The sequence below is a fragment of the Lichenostomus cassidix genome, chromosome 20 (genome assembly GCF_008360975.1).
Source record: "Lichenostomus cassidix isolate B80296 chromosome 20, HeHo_3.0, whole genome shotgun sequence".
Classification (NCBI taxonomy): Eukaryota; Metazoa; Chordata; class Aves; order Passeriformes; family Meliphagidae; genus Lichenostomus; species Lichenostomus cassidix.
Genome location: NC_139500.1, coordinates 5,109,455 through 5,135,248, shown reverse-complemented (window position 1 = coordinate 5,135,248; position 25,794 = coordinate 5,109,455). Strand labels below are relative to the sequence as shown.

The following is a 25,794-nucleotide window of genomic DNA, read 5'->3' as shown; positions in this document are numbered from 1 at the left end:
GACACAGAATAAAGCTAGGGTAGCCCTTTCTTTAAATAAAATTAAATAACTGCATGTGGCACCAGCGCACGACTTGAAATGTGCTTCTGCCATTGAGAAAACAGCAAAGCACACCAGCGGTTAATTAAATTATTTATCTTCAACTAAAAAAAGAAAAATTTTAAAAATATTACTGCTGATTAAAAAACCCCCTTGGGAGACTGCATAACGTCTTCTCATCATATTTCTGAGGCTGAGAAAGTCACTTGCACGTGGACAGCACTATATATCCTCTTCAGCTGGCAGTGAAGGCTTGTGCTCCTGGAGGTCACTGGTCCCATTTTCGGATGCATCCGAGCTGCCTGGAGCTGACTCTGGAGGTGGAGGTTTGTAGAGTAAACAGGCGATTACAAAGAAGGTTGTCCCGAGCACCTGCAGCCATGGAGACACCCTGTTACTCTCTGCTCTGCCCCAAAACCTGTCCCACATCTGCAGTGGGATTTGCTGACCAAGCTTTGGGGAGGAGGGGATGTTGGCCAGCCTGGGAAGCAGAACCACAAAGGATAAATGTCTGGATTTAGCCAGCCCCATAGCAATGGGAATTTGGAAAAGCTCAGCCCCACACACCCACCTGGAGCACAGTGCTGCATGAGCAAACACTGCCTCAGCCTTTTGCTGGAAGGCTTTTGAAAACCTCTTTATCACACCAACTGCTAAACACTACTATCTAGGGCAAGTGCTTGTTTGGGAGCAGTTAAAATGATGGTTTTCTGCTAATAAATAAAACCCACAGCTCTAAGCTCTCTTATTTTCTAGCAGTGACTGGGGAATGGTTATTTACAGCCTGCTCACAATGCCATCCCTCACTCTCACTAACACACTGCACTTATATATTTTACTCCATTTCTAACAAAAATCACTTTGGTTACTGTGGGAAGGAGGTATTTCATACGGTGCAATAGAAGCTGTAAGCCTAGAAAATAATGGGAATTTAACAGAATGATGGTGTCTGGAGCACCATTACCTGATGAGAAGCAAACGGGGCTTTTGCCTTCCCTGAAAAATTTCTGGTGTGAAAATTTAATTTAGTCTGGGGGTGGGCCAGATCAGAGCAATCCAATTTTACAGAATTCTTTCCGAGAGCCAAACATGATGTCCTAAAGACCTGGCTGCTTCATCAGGGAGTGGAGTGAAGCAGCAGCATCACCTTGTAGACCAGTCCAGCGACGAGGGTGTATCGACTCATGGCTGAGTTCTGGTAAACATAGCAAGAGCCCTGCTCCCCACACTGGTCCTGCCAGAGCAGGCAGGATTTGTCAATCATGGATCCAAAGGCAATGGGGCCAGGGATGCCTCCTGTGGGAAGAGAGAGGGTACCTTCAGTTTGGGCAGCACAGCAGCTCTTGCAGAAATGCACCAAGTTCTGCTGGTACCACAATTAGAAAACTAATCTTGCAGCATTCAGAGCCACAAGATATCAAAAAATATGCTGAATTTTACGATCTGAGCAGGTCTTTTGGCCATCGTGACCTACGTGTGGCACAAGAGCCAAAAGACACCCACAGAACCTTCAACACCTCTGCTCCTGTTCCTTAAAATAAGGACACATTGCCAGGACATTGAACCTCTGTCACCTGTGATGTGTTACAGAACCCTCAATTTGGTTTGCAGATCTCATGCAAAGGGAATTAGGTTTTCCTGGAGGACAGCAAACAAAAGAAAGCATCCTCCTTTCAGCAGTGTGTGCCCTATTCCCTTCTTTTCCAAGCCAGTGAGTTTCATTCTTAGGTGACATCTAGGCACATGACTCAAAAAACCACCAGACCATTCTGGGGTGAAAATTCCCTCTGCTCCATACCTAATGTTCGTACCACAATCCACTGGATCCCAAGTGCAAAGGACCTCTGTCTGTCAGAGACACACCTGGGGAAAAAAAAAAAAAGGGTTTTGTTTGAAAATGCTGCCAGGCTGCACCTCCCTGCCTCCCAACTCCAAATCCTCGAGTCCAGCACACCTGGGACCTCACTCCCTCTGGAGATTCAGGATCAGCCCAGTGCAATGTCCCCCTGTCATTGCTGTAAAGGTGTGTATCCTGTATTTACAGAGGATGAAGCTTCCAATGCTGAAATTTGCTTTCCCAGCTAGACTGGGATGGGAGTTAGTCCTGATGTCTCCAGGCTGTCACTAACTAGGTGGTTCCCATCACACCTTTTCCATGCTTGATCCAGCAGGATAAAGCAGAGAGGAGGATTTTGAGGCTCCTTGCAGAGCTGTCAAAGGACAAGAGCCCTCCCATGCTTACCTGAGAGTGGCAGTCAGGGCAGGAATGCTGCTCAGGAAGGTGAAGAGGATGACCACAAACATGAAGCACAGGAGCAAAGGCTTTCTGGCACAGGAGGAGGTGCATTTCCCTGCCTCTGCACCGCCAGGACCAGGCAGGAGGGCTTCATTAACACAGCCACACTCCTGATAGACCTGGGAAAGAAAGGCTGGTGGGGGCTCTGCTGAGGAGAGCATGGTGACAGTCAAAGATTGAAAAACAAGAAATTCAGGGAGGGCAGAAAGCAGCTGGTTACACTCCCAGAATGAAGCGGAAATCAAGCTGCATTCTTGACACACCTCTGTTTCCAAACAAGTTCATTAAGAGAAATTAACTCTGCCAGGCAGCCTTTGAATCCTAAACATCACCTCTACCCTTCCTGAGCTTTTGCCTGGCTGTGTGAGCAACACACTGGAAGGATGAGGAGGTGCATCATGCTCATTCAAGACCCAAAAGGAGTACAAGGACAGGAATCAGGTGCTTACCAAGCTCCCTGCCTGCCTGGGTGATTTTCCATGGATTTCAGCACAGCTTGACCCAGAATGAGGCAAAGATGATTGGATACAATGAGAGAAGCAAAGCAGGGTGACCTCAGGGTACCTTGTGCCTTCATCCCACGTGGTACCTGAGAGCATCCGTCCTGCCCTGGCTGATTTTACCCTGATTTGCAGCAAAGCTCAACCCTTCTGCAGAGCCAGCCTGATCACTCCAAAGAACTGCCACCACCTCGTTCATCCACAGTGCTTTCAGACCTACCTTCTTGCCACTCCTGAGGTCTTCAGACACCTTTTTGCAGCCAGCATGGCAGGGGGAGTAATACATGATGCCATCAGTGCCACAGACAGGGCTGTAGGTCTCCTGCAAGCAGCCACACTGGGCATTGCAGGCTGCAGTCAGGTTGAGGTGCCCACCTGGCAAAGCACTGAGGGAAACACAGGAGCAGTCAGGGAGCAGCACCTGACAGGAGGAAATGGGGAGAGGAAGGGACAGTGGGAGTTGTGATGGATCCCCAAGGAGCACAAAGCCAGGCTTGGAAAGGGTTTCATCCCCCCCAAATTTTAACTGTGTCTTTTTCCCACAGCTACAATGGGAATTTAAGTGACCAGCTCTTAGGGTGACACTTCCATTTGGAGAGGAAATTCCCACTTTTGGTCCAGTTTATCCCACTGGATAGAGATGGGAGGCACTACAAAGGCAACTGAGGAGTGGAATATCTCACATTCTGGTGCTGCTGAACATCCCTCCCTTACCAACCTGAGTGTCTCTTGCACAAACTCCATCCAGCTGCAAAACTCAGGACATCCATTTTCCTAGTCTCACCCTCAATATCTGCCTGTAGGACTGACTAAACATCAACTTTCATGCCCAAAACATCACACATGACTGCCACCAGCAGCACAGTGTGTTTGGAGTTATCCTCCTATTCCAAGCAGGGCCCTGCAGGACAGACAGACAGACAGACAAACAGGGTGGTTGTTGTTACCTTCCATCATACATCTGGGTTACTCCTGCCATGGGCATGTTAGGGCAGTGGATAAAAAAAATGAATATAGCCAGCAGACTGGACACTGTGCAAAGCAAACACAACTTGATGATTCCTGAACAGCGCAGTTTGAATTTATTCACGAGGAATCCTCCCAGGAATGTGCCTCCCCCTCCGGCTGGCACGACCAGATAACCTGAAAAAGAAGGGGGGAAAAACCCCACAAATGAGTTTAGAAATGTCAGCAAGGAGTTTTCAAGTTTGAATACATTAATTGCAGCGTGGTTTGCATATAAACAACCCCTTGTTTTCTGTTTGGCTTCTGGGTGGGAGTTCAGTGGATGGTGCTATAGTTTAGTCAGTGTGTTTCCTGGTAATTCACCAGGAGGAACTACAATTATTTTGCCTTCCTCTAGAGGGTAACAGATGGCTACAAAAGTGACACATTTCCTCCTGATGTCAGTAGATGCAGCTCTGGAAATGCACTGGGTGTAGGTGTGCTGATAGGAAATGATCCTCTCCAACAGCTGAAGAGGCTAACCAGTCCATAAATAAACTGTAAAGCATTTGTCTCCACTCTAAATGAGCTAAAAGTGCTCTTCTGTTTGTTGGGAAAATGGGAAAACATTGCAAAAACATGGTTTCCTTACCAAAAAAGGTGGCAGCTTCAGAGGCACTTAAACTAAACTGAGACTCCAGGAATTTGGGTCCAAATGTGGACATCCCAGCAATCAGGGTTGCTTCAGTTGCTCCTGCCAAGCAGAGGAAGATGAAGGTGGGGTTCTTCAGAAGCAGCAGCACTGATCTGGGAATGACAAAAATACTGGAATTGAATCACTGTGCCACATTTTGATTTCAGGTCTATCCTTGAGTCAGAAGGATCACATGTAAGATGAGGCTGCATCCCATCATCCTGCAACTAATTGAAACAAAAAACACCAAAAGGGAGCTAACTGGGGTTTGAAAGAGCTTTTCCAGTCAGTGACAAAAAGAGTGTAGTGTGTGATATAATTCACACTACTAAGGGCACCCATGATTTCCATATGGATGATTTCAGCAGCAATTTTCCAACATTTAGGGTCAGGCTGAGTATTTCCTCCTCCTAACTGGGGCAATACTGAAAGGACATTACTCCTCACCAAATCTCAATCATTTCAAGGTTTTATTAGTCCCTGCTGGCAGATATCTTGGGACTCCTGACTCAGCCAAGAGCAAAGTTGTGCTACATCCTCACCTACACACATTACTCGTGCACCCACACTCTCAGAACAATAACAACCTCTGATAACCATGGATGTTTTGTAACTCAGGGGAAATACCAAGCAAGCCTTTCTATATGGAAGAAACATCTCCAAGACACCTGAAAAGCAGAAAGCTAATCTTTCTGCCACAATCTAAGCACAGGTTTACTCGAAGCTTAACGGATAAATTGAGTAACTACATTTTATTTTGACCCGCTGGGATTTAGTAGAGAACTGCAGATATGCCTGCAAAATTGCCATGTGTCATTTATATGCAGATCCAGCACCAATTCCATCTCTGAGAAGCAGAAAGGCCCTCAGGCACAGGGAATGGTCTCAATTATCTCTCACTATCTCGGATATTGGGCTAAGAGGACTGACACTGCCTTGCAGGGGATGTTTTGTAAGCAGCTTCACATTCTGCCCCATGACTTTCCCCAAGCCAAGTCCAGCCCATTGCCATGGGTTATCCCATTCCTGGGATGCACACAAATCCTGCAACAGGGATGCTCAGGGAGGCTCACAGAGCAGAAAGGCACAGTCACCACCTCCTGCTCTGGCAGAAATGTGAGATCAGAGAAAACCTGCCACAGTGCAAGCGAGCGAGAGACGTGCTGAGGCTCAGATTTGTGCAGCTTCACTCACATGAAGCAGAGAATTTCATCACATCAAAAGAACAAAGAAGCTGAAAGACAGAAATACCACACATTCCTACACTTTGATTACTGGGGGCTTTACACTGCCTAGCTCTTGGGATTAGTTTAATGTACTATTTTATTTTCCAGATCTTTTCGACTGTGGCTTATTTGGAAGCATGAAGCCTTATCTTTAAATGAAACCACACTTGTAGACCTTGTGGCTGAGGCAGAAAATGGACAGTGCCTTCACCTTTTTACAGAGAATTGCTCCCTGGCACTACTGTGACTTTGTGCCCTTTTCCCAAAGGTTACAGGCTGGACTTGCAATTAGGAAAATGCAAAGGAACTCCTTTCAGCACTAAGGATAAGGATTTAGTCACTTAATTTAATTTGTCTGAAGGCAGAAGATGTAGTTGTGAGGAGTTGTGGCACATAAAACCTTACCAAAGTCAACACAGACCTTTTCATCGCATCAGTAGGACTTTAAACACACCCAGAAATCACCTAACTCTTGAACAGCCCTGGTAGTGCTCAGTTCTTGAGGCCAAAGGGATTTCAGGAGGCCCAGCAGTGCACAGAGAAGAATCTCACCACCTAAAAATGCTGACCCTCCACCTGCTGAGATCAGGGCTTGCCAGGCCAGTGAGGGATACTCACAAATTCCACCCTGCAGCTTGCTGGGAGAAAGCTTCCTCTCCTGGTACAGCTCTACATGTCCTTCCTCTACTCTGAGAGTAGAGTCCCTCTACTGTGACAGGAGGGTTTATTCCAAGACAGCAGAACCAGAGAAAGAGAAAATGCCACTTTATCAGGCCTTTTCAACCCAAGAGTTAAAACAGAAGTCTCTCCAGGGCAGAGGATTAAGCTGTATGGGCTGCATTCCTGCAAGCTCCTGCTCTTAGGCAGCACTGTGAGTACAGCAATTCATTAACCTCACTTTGAAGGGACCCGATAACATGGAACAGTATTTTATTTCTTCATGCAGCATTTCTGCTTATCTTTGTGAGACTGTTACTGTCTGTACTGAGAGAAAATGGGTGGCACAGGATCCCTGACAGCCCCAAAAGGAACAGAGAGTGTCCTTTGGCCTCACCCTCCAGCCTGCTCCACGTGTCCCCAGGAGCTGCCTGCACAGATGTTATCTCCTCTTTCATGCAAGCTTCCAGAAGAGCAAGCCTTGAAGGCACTTCCCTTTCAGTAATCAAAACCAGGGACCACAAAAGCCTGTTGGGTTTTTGCTTTCACATGAAAGCTACACCAAGATCTGGACTGGTCTGAATTGTCTGATAGAAGTTCCCACCTTTGGGTATTTGTTATTCAGGAACAAGGTGTGACAGAAGATAGAGAAGAGAAGGAGAATTGTCTCTGTTCCCACTGCAAGACAGCAGAAACAGTGGGAGCTTTGTTCCAGACGAGCAAGAAAAGCATCAGCCACTGAATTTCATCCCTCTCTGCTGCCCCGTTTGTGTTGGTTTTAGCCACAACCTTATCGTTATTTAAATGCAGGTTTTGAATTCAATTTCCGTGCTGAGAACAAGCCATGACCTCGGAAAATGGCACCCAGTCAAGAATGCCATTTAATAACAGCACTGAAATCTGTTCAATGTAATATTCTTCATAAAACTGTCTTAACCCCTGGTAAACTTCCTACAAAGTCTCCAGGAATTGCAGAGCAGTGTGAGCTGCTGTGTTGACACAACACAGCTCAACTGGTGCTGAAAATTCCCGTCCTGAGCACCTGCTTGCATCCTCCTCTGCCAGCACAACAAAGACCACAACTAAAGCTAAGAAGTAATTGCTGGCAGCAGCCTGGGGTTTAGCAACACTGTTTGCCTTTGCAGGGAGCAGCTGTCACACATGGATAAGATCCCCTCCCTGAAAACGGTCCTGGGAGAAATTTAAAAAAAAAAAAAAGGAAGATGCCCTTATTGACTGCAAGCTCCAAAAGGAATCAATACCCAGGTATTTCAACACCCAGAGCCTCCACACCAGCTAACCCCAAGCAGTATATAAAGCAGCACCTCTCCCCCTGCCCTGCATTTAAATACAGCTCAACACAATGAAAAATACATAAAATGTTTCAAAAATCTGTAACAAAAATCTGTGGTTAAAAGACCTCATTTTACTTTGGCCATTGCTTTGTTCCCAACACAGAGCTGAGCAGCAGCTCAGGATTTAGCAAGTTGCTGTGTCACTGCCTTGCTGGAGAGATAAGAAGTAGTAACACATAAAAGGTGGCTGGAAGACAAAAAAAAAAAAAAAAAAAGGAGGAAACTAAGAATAAAAGTGAAAGGGAACTGAAAGTTAGTGCGGTATATCTTGTTCCCCGGATTTGGAACGGAGCTGCGAGAATCAGAGGGCCTGTTTCATCTCGTTTCTCATTAAAAATGACAAAACAGGGATCTAACACAAGTAAAAACAGAGGAAAGGAGAAAAGCCCCAAGGGGCTGGGGAGGAGGAGCCGTCGGAAAACATGCAATTGGGCCAGGTGAGGCCAGGCAGAAGCAGACAGGCAGAAATAATGCTGCTGGGGAGAGGGAGTGAGCTGGCAGTGCCTGGGCATCTCCCATCACCTAAACTTGGCACCAAGCCACTCTCGGCGAAACTCAGCGTGTGGCACAGGACTGCAGGTGCACACTGAGAACTGTGCTGCTGAAAACCCAGATGGCACCAGCCACTTGTCCCCTGCTCCCCATGTGATCCCCAGCAGCAGTTCTAGCTCAGGCTCTTTGCCAAGGGCTCCCAGACCCTGATGGGACCTTTGACACCTCCTCTTCAAGGAAGTGCAATTGCTTGAAGATGGGCAAAACCTTTGAGCTGGCAGGGCTGGAAGGAAGCTCAGCTTGGGCTCATTACTCTCTCCCCTCTGCAGAGAGCTCCCTAACCTCTATGGGTTTGTTTTCTCACCGGGGCAGATCTTTCACTGTTTTCCCAAAGTCAGGATCCGACGCTTTTTTGTGGCTCCCATCCTTGAGCTGGTGAGCCTCTGACACTCTCATCACGATGTAGCGCTGCGATCCTGGAAACGAGAGGCAAAAATCCTGGGATTGAGGAGCCTGTCAGACATGGGATTTGGGTGCTGCTGAAGCAGTGGGAATGCTATGTTGCAGGGGGAAATGCAATGTGACACCAACAGCTGCAAGGGAGAAGCATAACAGAGGCAGATGGAAAGCCAAGGGGGTGAAATCCATTTAGGGATTACAGCTTAAACACGGGAAGCTCTTCCTTTACTCCCAAGCCCCCGGCTACACATGTGCATGAGGATGTAGCCCCAAGGCAAGTGGGAACCTGGCAGTCCCAGCCCCAATTCTCAAGCCATGGTGGGGCTCTGTACCTGGGAGGCGCTGGGGGTAGCCCAGGATGGGGATGGAGATGAGCAGGGAGGCAGCCCCAGCCCCGAGGAAGCCGATCCACCACGCCCCGACCCACAGCGTGTTCTCTGGGGCGATGTCGATCCTGCAAGAAGAGAGACCAGAAGGACACAAGGGAGAGAGGTGGTGGTTGGGGATGGAATGGGGTAGCTCTGGGTGCCTCTTGGTGAGGCTGGCAGGGGTCAGGGGGACACAGGGTGGGTGACAGCAAAGGAAATGGAGTGATCTGATAGGGATGCCACAGCACACTTACTCTCCCTCTGCCTTACCAGAGCACCTCACTTAACAAGCCCAGGAAATCACACCATTTAATTCTCATTTAATCTCAGGCTTGCACATTCGGTTCACCCCTTTTCAATTGTACGTTGAGGGTTGCCAAGATCCTTGTTCCACCCCAAAAGCACCCTTTTCAAGAAAACTGGTGGAAATAACCCATTTCTTCCCCTGGAAACCCGTTCCCCCTTTTTAATCCGTTCATCTGGTCTAGTAAAAGGTGTCCCTGCCTATAGCAGAAGGGTTGGAATTAGATGATCATTAAGGTTCTTTCCAACCCAAGCCATTCTATGATTCTATGATCTGCCAATGATCCTGTAAGGAAACAAGAATAAATCACAACTACTACAAAGCAAGGAGGGACTAAGCATCCTGGTGGGATGACTGAGAGGGTGAGCAGCACTGCTGGGAGCATGGCCTCATCAGGGAACTCATTCAAAAAATTCACCTGCTGCTCACAGCCTCGTTAGCACGGGCAGTGCAGCGTGAGGAAGGATTTAAACTGACAGGTTTGTCAGCAATTTTCCTCCAGCAGCAGCAGTAATGCAAGCCACCCTTCCAGCCTCTCCCACCCTGCAGACACACCACCCAACACCCCAGGCACACTTCCACCCAGCCACCAGCTCATTGCTCCAGATCATTGTTGTTATTTTTTTTCTACCCCAAAGGAAACACAGAGCAGAAAGGGAAAGGAACAAGATTTTTTTTTAACGACTTACTCTCTGCCAATTTCAGTATAAATATTTAGAAACATTCCTCCTACCAGATAACCCGCTGCAGGCCCAAGGATTGCAGCAGTGTAGAAAACAGCTGAAAGGGAAAACAAGTCGTGTTAGACAACAGCAGCACGTCAACCAGGGATCCCCAGCCTGGTTCCCTCCTGGATGCAGGATGCTCAGCCTCTGGTTGCCTCACACCCTTCCCCCTAAGCCACCGAGACACAAATCCAGATCCAACAAGTCTTCCTCTCATGCTTCTGTTCCGGGGAAGCTTTTGCATGCAACATGGGAAGTTTTATAGTATGGGGCAGGCAGAATTAGCTCAGTAGAAAACCACATTTAGCAGACATTCAGCTGATCCCACATCCTGACTGCTACAGCAAAGAGCAGCATTCTCTCCCCACTGACAACACGAAATGTCTACACTGAACACAGCACCACTGGCACTTATTTCAGTTTGCTGTTTAAACCACGACACATGGAAAGATCATCAACTTGCTGATGATTTCCTTGTGATCTCCTTCCCACACTTCACAGCCTTCTGATACAGCGTGGGCAGACTGGTATGTTTGAAATTGCTAGAAGATCACCCTTTTGGCACTTTCACCGAATAGAACTAAGCATTTGGCAGCTGCTGAGTGACCAGTGATACAGAGGAGTGAGCTGAGCCTCTTCTCTTGGCTCTGCTTTGCACCAGCAGTAGCTGAGTGGTTCAGTGACCATCCCTGCTGTGCTGAGGCCTAAAGGGGTGATGATCTAAAGATTTAGATTAAATATAAACGATGGTGGTAGAACACTGGCACAGGCTGCCCAAACTGGTGGTGGATGTTCCATCCCACAAAATATTCAAGGTCAGATTGGACAGGGCTCAGATCAGCTCTACCTGATCAAGTGGAAGGTGTCCCTTCTCACTGGACTAGATGACCTTCAAAGGTCCTTTTGCACCCAAATCACGCTGTGATTCTGTGCCCCCGCTGCATGGAAGGGGTATGGCCCCATGGCTGTCTGCCACAGATGCTAATGCCATGTGGGCTGGCCCCACGCCAGAGCCAGAGGCACTCCCCAACGACATGGCATGAGCTGTGGGAGGAAAAACACCCAACCGAGCTCACAGTTTTCCTCCTGGTAAATAATCAAAACACCCCTTGCCACCACATCCACATCCCACTGATTTCCACCTCGCCCCTCATTGGCACAAAAGATGATGAGGGACCCTTGAGCAGTGCTGGGAGAGCTGCTCCCAGGGTTGGCTGGCCAAGGCAGAGGGACCATTTTCCCTCCCTCCAATCCCCCTGCTCAAGGGTCAGAGCTTTCCCTCCAGCCCCACTCACCAATGTACACAGGAGAATAGTTGGTCTTGACGTTTTCATCCAAGTAGGTGACGCCGAGCGTGTAGAGCGGCGTGGCTCCCATCCCGTGCAGGAACTGCCCCAGCATGAACACAAACCTGTAGCCAGACAGGCTGGAGGCAGCCTGGGAGCAGGGCAGGCTCTGGTTGCCCCCGCAGACGCCCACCTCGGCCGCCGAGCGCGCCTCGTACCGACCCGTGGTGAAGTGGGGCAGGGCGAAGAGCAGCGAGCCCAAACCCATGACCAGCACCCCCCAGCCCAGCCAGCGGGGCTTGTGGCCATTGCCCCCAAAGTAGCTGACGAAGGTGAGGCAGACGCAGGCGGCGATGTCGTAGGAGCTGGCGATCAGCCCGCTCTGGTAGCTGCGCAGGTCGAAGCGGCGCTCGATGGAGGTGATGACGGTGTTGATGAAGCCGTTCACCGTCATGCCCTGCAGGAAGGAGGCCACGCAGAGGAAGAACAAGACCCCTTTGGATGTGTTGCAGAGCTGCAAGCAGCCTGGGGTGAATCCTCCCCAGCCGCAGGCCAGTTCCTCCCCGTCGGCAGACACATATTTAATCCCTTCTTCCAACGGCGTCTCCTCCTCTGCCGGGGTGCTGGAGCAGAGGGGTTCAGCACAGGAGTCTGAGGGGCTGGGAACCCCTGAGGATGTGATGCCATTGCTCAGGGAGGTGCTGCAGCCATCCCTCCCACTCGTGGCCCCGAAGGTCCGGCTGGACTCGCTGGGATGAGGGGATGGGCAGGAGAAGTCGAGGGTCTGAGTGAAGCAAAAGCCATTTTCTCTGGTGGAGTTCTGGGGCATTGCCATGAACGGGAATGCAGAGTCCAGGGGCAGATGGAGGTGGGCTGGTGGCCAGGGTGGCTTTGTGGGGCAGCGAGGACCAGCCTGTCCAGGAGATGTGATTTTCAGCACTTACTTCAGTAGGGAGACGGTGCAGGTCTGAGCCAAGACCATTCTGATCTGTGCAAAGAGAATTCGTACACACCTTTATATAAAACCACACTCAAACCCCTCAAATACTCTTTTTTTTTTTTTTTTTTCTTCTTTTTATTTAAGTAAGTTTAAGCATTTCACTGTGCAGTTCACCTGGTCTCATGCCCTCCACCATGGGATGTGTGGGAACCTCAGGTGTCAGGACATCATTACCATTACAGAAAAGAATAAATCATTCAAGAGCATTAAAAGAAAATCACCTCTAAGGCAATCTCCCCACCAGCTGAAGCCCCCGTTATCCCTCCTCTGATAAAGACCTGGTTAGACCCCCACAAGCTCCATTTCTCTCCTTCCCCCTGCAGAGAGCAGCCCACACAGCTACAAGTTTCCCACTGCTGGTCTCTCTTTCACACTCTGCCAATAACAGCTTATAATTATCCTGAAAAGTTTCCACAGTCAGATTGATTTTATTCCAAGCCCTCAGATCTGTTTACAACTATTCAGTAAAATCCTTTCTATAACTAATTAGACTACATGCCATTTCAGAGCAGGCTGGAGGGCAGAGGCAGCTGACTCTAACCTGATTACCGATGCAGACTGCCTTCTTTCACCCTGTTCCTGTGCATTGCAGCACCTGACCGTGCCAGCAACCAAGAGAATTTTTCCTTAAATGCCTTGGCTGAACTACAAATGATGAAAATAATAAGGTTCTCTCTTGAATACTGGACTTCAATATGCAACAAATGCTAGGCGAGAGCTGTTTTATTAGAGAGCGTTTTCAAAGCATCCTCAATAATTTTGCCAATATCTGTTCGAGAGGATCCCATAAAAATGTTCCCCAAGATGACAGCCTCATCAGCATGGAAGAGAGAAAAGGGCATTTTTTTTCCCTGATAAAAAGAACTATGTATAGCTGGCTGCAACCTGGGAATATTGCAGCCTCTGAAGACTTTAATACTTACCTGTGAAAGACTTTAATACTTATCTGTGTGCTGCTGGGGAAAAAAAAGTATTGAAAATTGCTAAGTAGATGTGGTTCTCTGAGCCAGCAGGTCTTGCAGGCACTGGGGCAGGAGGACTTGGCAGAAGGTCATGCTCAGAGCAGCACCAACGTGATGCTCCCACCCCAGAAGGGCAGAAGACAGACCACGATTGCTACCAAATCCTAAACATCCAAGCCAGTAGCGCTACAACAGGTCCGGTCCTTAAAATAGGTTAAAACAAATGAGGTTCCACTTTCACTTGCAAGTAATTTTATCTTAATTACCCTGTCTGGGGAGCAGAGTCGTTGTAGAAGAGACGCAGGCGGGGAGGCAGGGAGGCGCGGCGGCCAAAGGACGCACAGCCAGCAGTCTGCGGTTCTCCAGAGGTTTATTGTGAGGCGCATCGGGGAAGGTCCGGGGAAGGAGAGATGGGGTGGAGAAACGGGGACGGGCGCGGGGTCTGGAGCTCCGGAGGCTGCAAGCTGTTGGCGGCAGTTGGTCTCAAAAGGACCTGAGCACCCACCGGCATGAGGTTTTAAGGGGAGGGAGAGAGGGAGTGGTTTGGCATGCAGGCCAACCGGGAAAGCCATAGGGAAGAGGGACAGGGGTATCAACCAATGATTACAAACAAGGGGAAGATACACAATTCAAACCAACCAATGCTGTACAACTTAAGAGGGGAACAGTCTAGAAGCAACCTATATATGGGAAAGGGGCGGGGGAGGCATCTGGGCCAATGATCTTCTCAGCAGGTGCATACATTGCCGCAGGGGCTCATGGGCTGATCTTCTTGTCACCATGACTGAGACAGCATAGGCTGTCCCTGCCCACACGGCCGGCCCTCTGGCTGGCAACTTGGAAGCATAAACCTCCACACATCCTCCTTCTTTATTAATTAAAGGGTGGAAAAGGTACACTTGAACATTTTACTCTGAGATCTAGTGATGTTTCCTGAACTAATTCCTATTTCAAGGTCCAGATTCCAGCAGGGATTTGATGACAGAGCAGGGCAGGTGAGCCTGGCAGCCAGCAGGGCACTGCTTTGCATCTCCACACTGGATACCTCCAGGTAACTCCTACCCAAGCTGGCTAAGTACAGACCAGGTAACTTTGATGTGTAAAGTGTAAATGCAAGAACTGACTGCAGGGGTTGAAATTTTGCTGCAGAGACAGACTGTTGTAACGTGTTGGCACAAAAAAATGATGCCTTGGTGCAGGGCTCTATTTTCGCCACTTTTTTTGCCTCTCCAGTGTTCTTATGACTCGTGGAGCTCTAAATCTGTTTCTCATCTTTGGATGCAATATTGGAAGCCATAAATAAGCCTGCTTTAGCACTCTGTTAAAGTCAGGAGTGATTATTAGGCGCTGAATCAGGCTCTCAGGGGCGGAATGGCTCATGCTCATGTAAATCAAACGCCTCCTGCACAGCAGCCAGGGCTGCAGCTGCACCCTCCTCCTATCAAACTGCTATCAGACTCATGTCTGATGTTACACACTTCACTGCACTTGCGAAGAAGGTTTCTTGGCTGGGGATTGATTTTGCTCTCACTGATTCCAGCAGATAGAAAAAGCACATCTCTGTTATTATCTGATGCAAGCAGGAGCTGTGAGCTCCCAAACTGGCCCAGCTTCACCCTGGAGGAAACACTCCTTACCAGCACTGGAATCTCTACTTTAATACTTCATGAATTTATATTGATATTTTGATATTTCATGAGACAGGAGAGAGATCAGAGCTCTCCATCAAAGGCTTCATTTCCTTGGTGGCAGCAGCCTGGACCACCAGACCCAGTGACCACATCATCCCCCCTGAACTTCAGCCACCCTTAGTGTGAGTTAACAGCAAACAGGGTGAAACATTTCCAAATAACCAACCAGCCTTTCCTCCAAGCAGCAGATGCTTCCCCCACCCAGAAGGTATCTCAGCCCCAACCCCACCTCCTGGATGTGTCCCCATGGACCTGGGCTAATGCCTAGGTGCTGTGGGCAAGGAGCCCACTCCAGCTCCATGCTGTTCCCTGAGCTGTTTGGCATCTCTTGAAGTATTTATAAACTGCCTGTGACACATTCACTGTGGCTATCAGCTTTCACAGGAGCCATATGCCACTTCAGAGGACAAAATATAATCTTCAGAGAAAAAAAAAACCCCAAGCAACTTCATGCACTTCCTAATCATTCATATTCTTCTGAGCCATCCATTTTTGCCTCCCATTCATCTCTGTTTTTAATGACTCAGCTGGTGATTTCTTGCTTACACTGAATCAGTCCCAATGCTATTATCTCTCTGCCATAGATTTCCTCTTTTTGCTGCAAGATTTCTATTTTTTTCCCCACTGTACAGCTGGTTCCAGAGTGCCAACATTATCGAGTCAACACAGCAGAAGTAGCAAGGCAATGAAAGCATATGATTTGTATTTCCTGATGAAATCTGTAAAGACTCCCCCCCCACATAATATTTACCATTAAATCAATAGTAAAACTTACAAGCTTTTCATCAGGTGATCATTTAAAAAGTCACAGGACCAATTAAAAACATTTTGTATTTCTGCCAAGGACTGCAATGAGATTAATGTTGCAAATTAACTCATAACTGACATGCAAAATAATCCCATTTGCTGAAACATGCCCAATAATAGTTAATCTTCCCTTTCACATTACGGTTTTTGACTTTTATATGGTATTACTGTGGCAAATAACATCTATTCATAACTTTTGCTTTCCATAGCTGAGCACAGCTTATGAGTAGACTTAATATTTTTTTCAATTCTATTGCATACATGGAGATATCTCCTAAGGGACGGTGATAGGGGATTAAAAATGATCAGGAAGTGTACTGCAAACAGGGGAGGAGCAGCCCCAGGCAATGCTTGGTGGCTGTGATGAGGTCTCCTTCATTTTCCCCTGGGTCTCCTTTATTTTTATTTTCCTCCATGTGTGAGTGAGCCTGGCCTTACTGAACATGCACTTAGAATCTGGGAAAGTCCACATCCAAGCACCAAGCTCCTGTTACTGCAGAAAGGGACAAATTCATCCGGGTTTGTGCATTTAACTTCTCTTGGTAACACACACTGAATTCTCCTTGGAGAGTTTGGCTGCAGAGGATTAGCAGCACTACTTCTGTCGTGGCTGATAAACACCATCTGGATCAAGTGTAATCCACTGGCTGCTTCAGGAGCAGGGAAGCCTCCCAGAAGTGAGATAAATCCATGTCCCAGTCCTGTGGACAGGGCTTGTCCTTAGGGCACTGGTTCAGTTCAAGGGAGATAAAAGCAAGCATGGGATGAGTGAGTTGTTCCTGTGTAACACTGAACTGCTTTCCTGGCAGCTGAGGAACTTCACCCAGATCACACCAAGTGTGAATCTCACATTTTTTAGTCCATTTTTAAAGAGCATCCCTTTGGCTCAGCCATACAGAGGATGCTGCTGTTGTGGGATCGGCACCAGGACCAGGCTGGAGCTTTTGGAAAGCAATTCCTGTGGGAACAGCACGGTCCTGAAAACATGGAAGAGTTTCAGGAATGAGAAACACACCCAGAGAGCAGCCAGCTGACCGTGCACCCAACGCTGTGCTCACCATCAGTGCTACAGGGACAGCCAGAGGATGAGGGAGGAAGCTCCTAGGAATGAATGGGGGGCAATAGAAATATCCTGACCCACCCCTCATGCTTTTACATTAGTCCTGCTGGAGCCTGAAGCATGCAAGAGAGCAGCAGAAACTGGCTTTGAATTATCACATGAGCAAGGACATATTTATAATTAAACAAATTCCAAATAGCAGAGCTTAGCACTCACCAACCCCTTTGTATGTTTTCCAAGTGCTTTCCATTCGCTGGAAAATTACTGCAATAATATGCAAGAAATCAGGAAGGTGGCTTGGATAATTTTCAATTAGCTGCTTGAAAATGCTTTGAAGATAAATCTACCCAGATTTTCTGAGTCTATTTACTTGTTCCAGCTTATCTGTGCAAATACAATTGGCTGCAGCTGCCTCAGACCATCTTTAAAAACTTGCAATGTACAGAGCAGATTTAACCTGGACACTGCATTTTGCCATAGCAAAGATTAACCAGACAAAAGGCTCTTTTATGCTATAATTCCTAACTCTCCCTCCCTAATGTCACTCTTGCTTTAATGTCCTTTTCCTACCCATACATTTGACCAGTGTTGGGAAGGTTTCCACGCTGGCACAGCACTGAGCTCTCCATCACTGTCACTGCCTGTGGAGCTGGGTGTTTCCAGGTACACCACCAGCATTTTCCCAACATCTAGCCCTGCATGGGGTTATTTTCCATCATTTGGATTCCTACAACCCATTTAGGAATGGTCAGTACTCAGGACATTGTTTCTGCTGTCAGCTCTTCCCAAGGATTACCACTTAGCTCCTACAGCTGTCCCTTCTTTGTTTCCAGGCAGAAGATGCAGACTCAGGCAAACCCTTTATGATGTAAGAAATTAAACAAAATGAGCAAAACCCAAATAAAGGGTGTGAGACACATGATTCTCTGGTGCTTCTAAAGATAGAAGCACTAAAAATGCAGGAAGTGCAACATCCTGGGTTACACAACACGTTCAGAATAGATGCATTTGAATGTTGACATCTACCATAATTTACAGGAACTTACTCCTTTTAATACTCATGGTTTCATCAGTATGAAGGTGGAAACAAAAGGAAAAACCAGATGGGATAGTACCAGGAAACTACTTACAACTTCACTTTTTCCTGAGACACAATTGCCTTCCACACCCCTTCTGTGCACTAAGGGGACTTTCTGGGGTAAATCATGTACCCCAAGGTCATTTTGCTCTCAGCCCTGTGTTGGGGGGGCTGGATGCCCACCCATTCATGTCCAACCAGACAACACAGAGCTCAAAGGAGCACTTTAGACGAGCTAAAATCATCACAGGAAAAGAAACTTGGTGGTCACCAGCATCCCCTAGAGCACTCACCTCTAGCAGTGAGCACAGGACATGAGACGGGCAGCTGGGAGCATGACAGACACACAGGAAGGATTCAGCTGAGGGAAGGCTATTTTCCTCACAAATCCACTTTTTTTTTCCCCCTGATCAGCAAGTAACAGCTTCCCCAAACAGCCCTGGGAGCACAAGCTCACCGGTGCACACCGCTTAGCCCAGATCTTGTTTAACATCCAGTGATGCTCCCTAATCCTCTTAGGTATTAGTCTTGAGATTCCTGCCAAGCAGGGGAGCAGCAGAGCCTCCCAGACAGCACTTGAATGAACCCACTGCTTGAAATGTGCAATACTTCAAACTGCAGTAGAACTCCAGCTGCTCTGCTTTGGTTAACCTCAGATTAGCACCTTGGAGGTCACTGCAGCCTGCAAAGTGCACAGTTAAATCACCTCCATTTCTGTGCCTCAGGTGACTCCCTGGGAAGCTGTTCTGCACTAGGATTGCAATTTTTTGTCTCGTAATGGCTTGTTTAAAGCTAAGTACCTAATGTGAGTTAGACTTGCCTATTGTGTCTCTGTTGACCACTGCAAGGAGAGCATTACATTCAGGTCACCTACAGGACTCAAGTCACAGAATCACACAGTGGTTTGGGTTGGAAGGGACCTCAGAGACCATCCAGTTCCTGTCCATAGGCAGGGACACCTTCCACCATCCCAGGTTGCTCCAAGCCCTGTCCAACCTGGCTTTGAACACTTCCAGGGATGGGACATCCATAGCTTTTCTGGGCAACCTGTGCCAGGGCCTCACCACTCCTCACAGGGAACAATTTCTTCCTAATATCTAACCTAAAACTACTTTCTTTCAGTTTTAAGCCATTCCCACCTGTCCTATCACTCCATGCCCTTGTAAAAAAGTCCCTTTCCAGTTTCCTTTAGGCACTGGAAGGAGCTCTATAATATCCCTGGAGCTGTATTTTCTCCAGGCTGAACAACCCCAGCTCTCAGAGCTTGCATTCCCAGCAGGGCTGCTCCAGCCCTCAGCCCTCTCTTCCCTGTCTCCACAATGACTATTTTGTGTTGCTCAATCACCCATTATTTCAGATATGATCTGGAGAAGGAACAGGTACATAATCACATTTCTGTTGGATCAGCCAAGCATATTACGGTGAGCTTATTCTGGCCTCATGTTGGCTACCACAACAGAAGCAATATTTGATCTAGCGCAAAGCCAGATGGTGCAAAATTAACCCATTCAGCACAAATCTGATGTGGCACAGGGAATTTGGTCCACCTCAGTGCTCAGACTCACACGGCTGTAGGACATGGCATTTGCAACCTCTAAATTTCTGGATACCAAGTACTTCCCATCCTCCCTCCAAAGATGAGCTAAAAAACCATCATACTTCATTTTATGTCATCTCTTTGGATAAACAGAATGTCAGCTTGCAGATGATTTCAATTTGCTCATGCAATAGCCTAGATCTTGACAGGCTGTGGTATATTGGGGGATTTCTTTGAAGGGGGCAGATCCCTATTTGTGCAATTGAGAGGAAATGATGAACACTTTTCAAAGGGATGACTTCTCTTCATCCTCTGACTCAAAATCCCAACCACAACCAAAAATTAGAACAGCTATTAGATGAAGGGTAGGAACCCAGGCTCAAAGGGGAAATGGGGCAGAGCATGAGATCAGGATTGCTGACCACAGCCAGCAAGGATAGGCAAGAAGAAGCCAACCTGAACTGATGCTTTCATTAGAAGCCCAAGATACATGCTAAGGGCAGCTCCTTGTGCTGAAAGTTCCAACAGAGTCTACAGCAACATCTCACCTAGAAAGCACTGAAAATCTCAAGTACAGCCACAAAGCACAAGAGATTGCAAATGGGCAAGGTGAATCCTGGCTGTGCTGTCCGTGGCTTCTCCCATGGCTGGATGCCCCTAAATAAAAAAATAAATAAAAATACCCCCTGATCAGAAAGACTCCACTGTCTCCTTTGAGAGCTGCTGGTAGAAAAATGCTGATCCACATCCTCCAGCATTAAGAGGCCTCTCTGAGAACCCCAGCTCAGTATGAAACAGCAATTCCACACACACACATCAATACCCACACTAAGGGGCAGAGAAAGAGGTGTTCAGAGGTGATGCACAGTCCCTGCAAGCACCACAGGACCCTCTTGCAGGCTGGCACATCCTTCATCTGACAGGGCTCAACCAAGTCAGCAATTCATTCCAACTGCCAGCCAGCAAATTGGTGCCAAATGGTGTTTCTTCCTGAGATAAAGGAATAAACAGGCACATCATGCTCCCACTGTCAACCCAAAACATCTGCTGGGATTCAGAGGGGTTTGCTGCCCATGCACGATGGGGAGACACATTCTACCTCATCCCCTCCTGTTTCTCACCCATCAGGAATCACAGCCCAGGGCAGCAGCTGCTGCAGGATGGATTTCCTGGGAAATCTGGAAGTTCCCTCCAAGGGATTCCCATTTCCACACAGCAGCATGGTGTGGTTTCCATTTCTGGCTCAGGAACTTTTCTACTTTCCTTGGCAAGGACCTGCTCACATCCCACAGTCCCCACACCACGAGAAGTGGACACAGCAGAATCATCCTGTTCTTGGCCATCAGCTCGAAGGAGGTCACTGAGCACTGAGTTTAAGTGTTCCTTGAGAAATGATGGTCCTGATCCTGCAGCTGCTGCTTACCCTTGGTGGTGTTTGTTCACACAAGGCTCTCATCCAAGCAGGGCTCTGAGGATTGCTCAAAGAAAGCAGAAGGGAATTCAGGGGAACAAAAATTGGCTGGTTTGTGGTGGTAGGCAAGGAAGTCTTTTTATTGCCTCTTGGAAAAAGGTAGTATTTCAAATGTTAAATTAGAGACAGGTAATCAGTGTATCACAGCCTGGTTACCTACTTTCCACTCCTTTTAATTCAGTTTCTCTGAATTAAACTCTTTTCAAGGTTTTCTGCCAAATAAGAGGAGAATATGCAACACTAAAGGGATCCCAGGTTAGTCAGGGTTACATGGGGACTCCAGAAAAGGCTGATTCTGCTCTAACCAAGCCCCACATCTGCTCAAAGATCTGAATCCTCAGCGACTGAATTCACTCCAGCAACCCAAGGAGACCTAAAGTAGCTTTAAAAGCACTGCAAGGAAATCCTTTTTTTTTTTCCTGGGAATTCTTATGCTAACATAAAGCTCCACAGCATCTGCCCTGGGCAAACCCTTCCACCAAGACAAGGCAGAGCAGCTTCATCATCACTGCTCTGACTGGCAGCCAAGGGGCTGAGGGTCTGTTTCCTGTGGGGCTTTTACAGCAAAAGAATATTGAATTAAATGTTCAAATCTGATTTATTTGGAGTACGGCAAGCTAAAAGGATTGATGCAGTTTTTCAAGGAGAGGCTATGAGAGAAAAAAAAATCTAAAAGAGCCCAAGTCCTTCAGATATTTCGGGGACTTTTTATTTCTGTGTCATGGGTTGCTACCATTTATCAAAACTCTAGAATCTAAAGATATTTTTTTTTATCTCTTAATGCCATCTAGAAAAATAAACTCCTGTCATAGAGCATATCCAAATCACTTGAATTCACAAATATGAAGCTATAAAAATGATAAAAAGCACTTTATCTTGGATTTTTTTCAGCCAGAACATTACAAAGTCAAAATATTTTTTAGGACAAAAAGTGTTTGATCTTGCTTTCTGAACATGAAAAAAAAAATTCCCAAACTTCCCTCAAACAACCAGCCACAGTTAAACAAAGCTTGTCAGCAATTCATTTTTTTTTCTTGGAGCAACCAAGCAAAGCTTTGGGAATTCCAGTGACTGAAGATTATCGATGCCATACAGCAATATGCCATTAACAACAGCAATTAAATTCAGTTTTAGTGTAACTATACATATGTCAGAGAAATAGCACAAGAGAAGAAAGGAGACTTCACTGCTCCAGGAATTTCAAGAGCTGCTGGGAAGGCTCAGCACTTTGCTGAACGTGGTGAACCAGAATAAACTGAGTATTTCCCAGTGCTAACACATGCACATTGCTCAAGCTCATTTACAATCTAGAGGTGGAATGACATTATTTTTGGCAGCAGCAACATTGCAGAACCCAAGGTTTAGGGGTACTTCTGCCTGAAGAGAGATTTAAGGTTAGAACAACACTGCTCTGCTAATACTAAACACTCCATGCCTCATCACATGCTCTCCACTGTACCAGTGAGAGGTCTGACATAAAATCCACCAAACTTAGTGGCCCTCTCTGAGTACTTGTCTACAACCACTCATCCCATCTACTGCAGCAGGATGGATGCTTCTGTCTGGGATTCATAAACCAGATGAAGTCTTTGACCTCTCTCAGAGCATTTCCCCCAAACGTGCGTGCAGAAAGCCTTTGTTCTCAAACCCCGCCGCTCAGCATCCTCACTCGCACGCCACCAGGTCACTCCAGGCCAAGATGGAACAAAACTAATTCTGTCTAGCAATAAATCACTTTTGAAAAGGGGAAGGAGAGTGGCTGGAGGAGAGGAGATCCCACAGCTAGGGAGGGCTGGGATAGCTGGGAACCTGCTGAGGGACAAGTGCAGGGAGAGCCATGCTGCCACTGACCCTGCAGACAAAGCCCCTGGTCCTGCCTGTGCTGTGCTCTGGGCTGCTCCAGCCCCCAAATTCTGCTTCTCTGCACAAGGATAAGCCTCTCACCAGACCAAGACAGTGCTGGGGAAGCACAGCACACTTCAGGGTGGTCAGAGAAACTCAGGCTGATGCATTTCAGGGCTGCGCACACCCATAACAGTCTGTGCAGAGCTCTCACACATTGCTTTAACATAGTGACCTCAATTCATCAAGCACGAAATCCAAAGGGGGAACCTTTTCCCTCAAATCATACCCAGCATCTCACTAACCCACCAAGGGGGGAACCTTTTCTCTTAAATCATACCCAGCATCTCACTAACCCACCAGCAACAAGCTGCCAGCTCTGTTCTGTGGGTGCAGAGTCTTGCAAAAGTTTTCCACCACTCACTGGGATTCTGCAAGATACAAACGTCCCAGGCTCTGAATAATCAACTAACAGACAGCAGCTTGAGGAACCACGTGAGGAACACAAAAAATCCAAATGGTAAAGCAGAATGTATGGCAATTCTGCATATCAGATGAGTACCTTCATCTGTGCAAAGGCAGGGTTCTGGGCTTGGTACACCCAAATAAAATAAAGGAAAGCAAAACAAGTGCTCAGCGACACTTTTTGGGGTGGATTGAGCAAAATGAGCAGCATAAAACAGCAATGATTCCCTGTTACTGCAGGGTGTAAAGCCCCAAATGGGAGGGCAGGATCCTCTTCCCCAGCATGCCCCGTGCTGCAAAGACACGCACAAAAAAAAGATTAAAACTGCCTGGAGGAGTTTGCAGTCGGAAATCATGAGGCACCGAGCAGCTGGATGCTGATCTCCCTAAGCCGGTGGGTATTTCTTTTGTTCGTGGCTGATCCCATCTTCCCCCTTGCCTGCAAATCTCTAATCTCTGTAAAGACTTCCAGCGAGCCTTGCTCAGGTAGTGCCTGCTTTCACGGGCCAGGAATATCCACCCCTGGCAGGAACTGCTGCTTCCCGCTCTCATCCCTCATCCCAGGGTCACACCTCACCTTTCTGCCACTGTCACCTAGCAGCTTTGCCCCACAGCCAGGACAACTTAATGGCATATCAGTGGAGTGGTCACTTCCCGAGGCTTCAGGTGGCACTTGTCACACCTGGCCACGCGCATCACTCACCACACGGCTCTGGTGGAGTCCTGGCAGGCAGGTGGCTGTCATCTGTACCCCCTAGCCTGCCCAGGGCACAGAGCTGCTGCTTCAGTTTCCGACCACTTTTGGCAGTTTGCAAGCCAAACCTCTTTGCATATAAATAGCTACTTTTTTTTTTTCTTTTCATTATTTGACTAACCCGCTCCCCCCGCGGTTTCATCCCTTCTCACGTTTACAAGTGCTCTGAAACACTTTTCTAAAGATCTCCTTCGTGCTCACTCCGCTTCAAATGCTATTTTAATGTGTGTTTTTACTACCAAGTGGCACTACAGAAAGTGGGAGCCCAGAAATATATATAAATATAAAAAAAGGTTCCAGGCTGGGATAACTTCAGGTTTGTAGTGTGTTGCCTGGTAAAACCAAACAGCCTATAAAATGGTAATAAAATGTTAATGCAAAAAAACTCATGTGATTAAGGTCCACTTGTGCCTTTTAGGCTTTCAGAGCTGAAAAGCATGGTTTTATTACAGCAGCTTTTGATTTGTATCATCTGAACAAATGGGTTATAAAAGTAATATAGGGCAAGTGACTAAAGTGCTCTGATTCCGCTCAGCATCCTGCCTGCTACTGCCTTCTCTAACTTCAGTCACTGCTCCTGTGAAACAGCGATTATTTGATCCATAACATTTTTTCTCCTTGTAAGGATCCTGCCATGTCACTTTACCACCTTTCCTTCCTTCTTTCCTCAGCATCTTTCAAATTTTCCAACGAGAGCCAGGGCCATGCTACAGGGAAAACCCCACGCCGCAGTGAATCAGCCCGAACACCCAGCCTTGAAGCATCCTCGGAGACCATCGCACGCGGAGAACCTCACCGAGCTGGGCCATTCGGATAACTCTCCCGCCGGCAGAGCTCCCGGAATGTTCCCCCGATGGAGCCACAGACAAATCCCGCACAGCGGGGCTGAGCCCCACCGAACCCCCCGCGCCCATCCTCGGGGGGCACCGCCCGGCAGCTCCCGCCGTGCTGGGCAGGCTCAGCCGGGCATCCCCCGCTCTGCCATCCCTCCCTGTGCCCCTGCCCGGCGCGATGCTCGGTCCCCGTTCCCGTCCCCGGTACCTGCCGCCGCCGCTGCCCGCGCTGCCGCCTCCGCGCTGCCGCTCGGCGCGGGGCGGGGCGGGCATGGCTCCGTGACGGACCCACACCTCCTCCAATCGCCGGAGAACGCTGCCGGCGGCCCGGCCAATGGAGGGGAAACTGAGGCCGGAGCGACAGCGGGGACGGGCAGAGGATGCGGCGGGAGGGAGGGAGGGAGGGACGGGAAGGTTGCGGGAGAGCGGCGGGGATGGGAGCGGGAGAGCGTGTGCGGGGAGGAGAAGGGGATGAGGGAGCGAGGAGGGGGTAAGGAGAGAGCAGGGGCAGGGATAGGGATAAGGCTCCGGCATCACGTCAAACCGCCCTGTTTCCCGGCTCTCTGCGCACCTGCAGCCCCCAGGCACCGCTCGGGCTGCCCGCCCTCCTTCGGGGCTGTCTCAGCCTCCCGGAGCAATTCTGGGACACATCCCTGCACCAGACCGAGGGGGAAACACCGCTGAAGGAGCTGCATTGGCGTCTGTGGTGGCAGAGAGCAGCGACAGGACTTTGTCTTTGCTCCAGCTGCTGCTGGGGCTGAGCTGGCGTAAGAGGAAGGGAAAGTGGAGGAGCAGGTGCAGGGACATTACTGAACCGGGGACACCAACCCGGCTGTCGTGGCACTATCTGCACGGTACAGCACCGTGCCAGGCACGGTAGGACTGGGCACGGCTGGGTTAATGATTGCAGAGGAGGCACAACCCCTCCAGAGCCGAGCGAGCTGAGCA

At 48.2% G+C, this 25,794-nt stretch overlaps 1 protein-coding gene across 4 annotated transcripts; it reads right to left on the bottom strand.

Moving 5' to 3' along the window:
- Positions 1-119: 119 nt before the first annotated feature.
- Positions 120-25,140, bottom strand: SLCO4A1 (solute carrier organic anion transporter family member 4A1). 4 transcript variants are annotated; one of them, XM_085079710.1, is made up of 13 exons: positions 13,575-13,924; positions 13,270-13,302; positions 11,356-12,334; positions 10,025-10,115; positions 8,996-9,117; positions 8,569-8,680; positions 4,433-4,587; positions 3,783-3,978; positions 3,056-3,221; positions 2,282-2,454; positions 1,838-1,902; positions 1,187-1,335; positions 120-411 (listed from the first exon to the last, which is right to left on the bottom strand). In XM_085079710.1, exons 3-13 carry the CDS (start codon positions 12,179-12,181, stop codon positions 262-264), a joined length of 2,205 nt encoding a protein of 734 aa, XP_084935836.1. In that variant the 5' UTR covers positions 12,182-12,334; positions 13,270-13,302; positions 13,575-13,924; the 3' UTR covers positions 120-261. The 4 variants fall into 4 exon arrangements, 3 of the variants coding, with proteins under 3 accessions (XP_084935836.1, XP_084935837.1, XP_084935835.1); XM_085079711.1 differs by lacking the exons at positions 13,270-13,302; positions 13,575-13,924 and adding an exon at positions 25,055-25,140; XM_085079709.1 differs by lacking the exon at positions 13,270-13,302.
- Between the last annotated feature and the right edge of the window lie 654 nt (positions 25,141-25,794).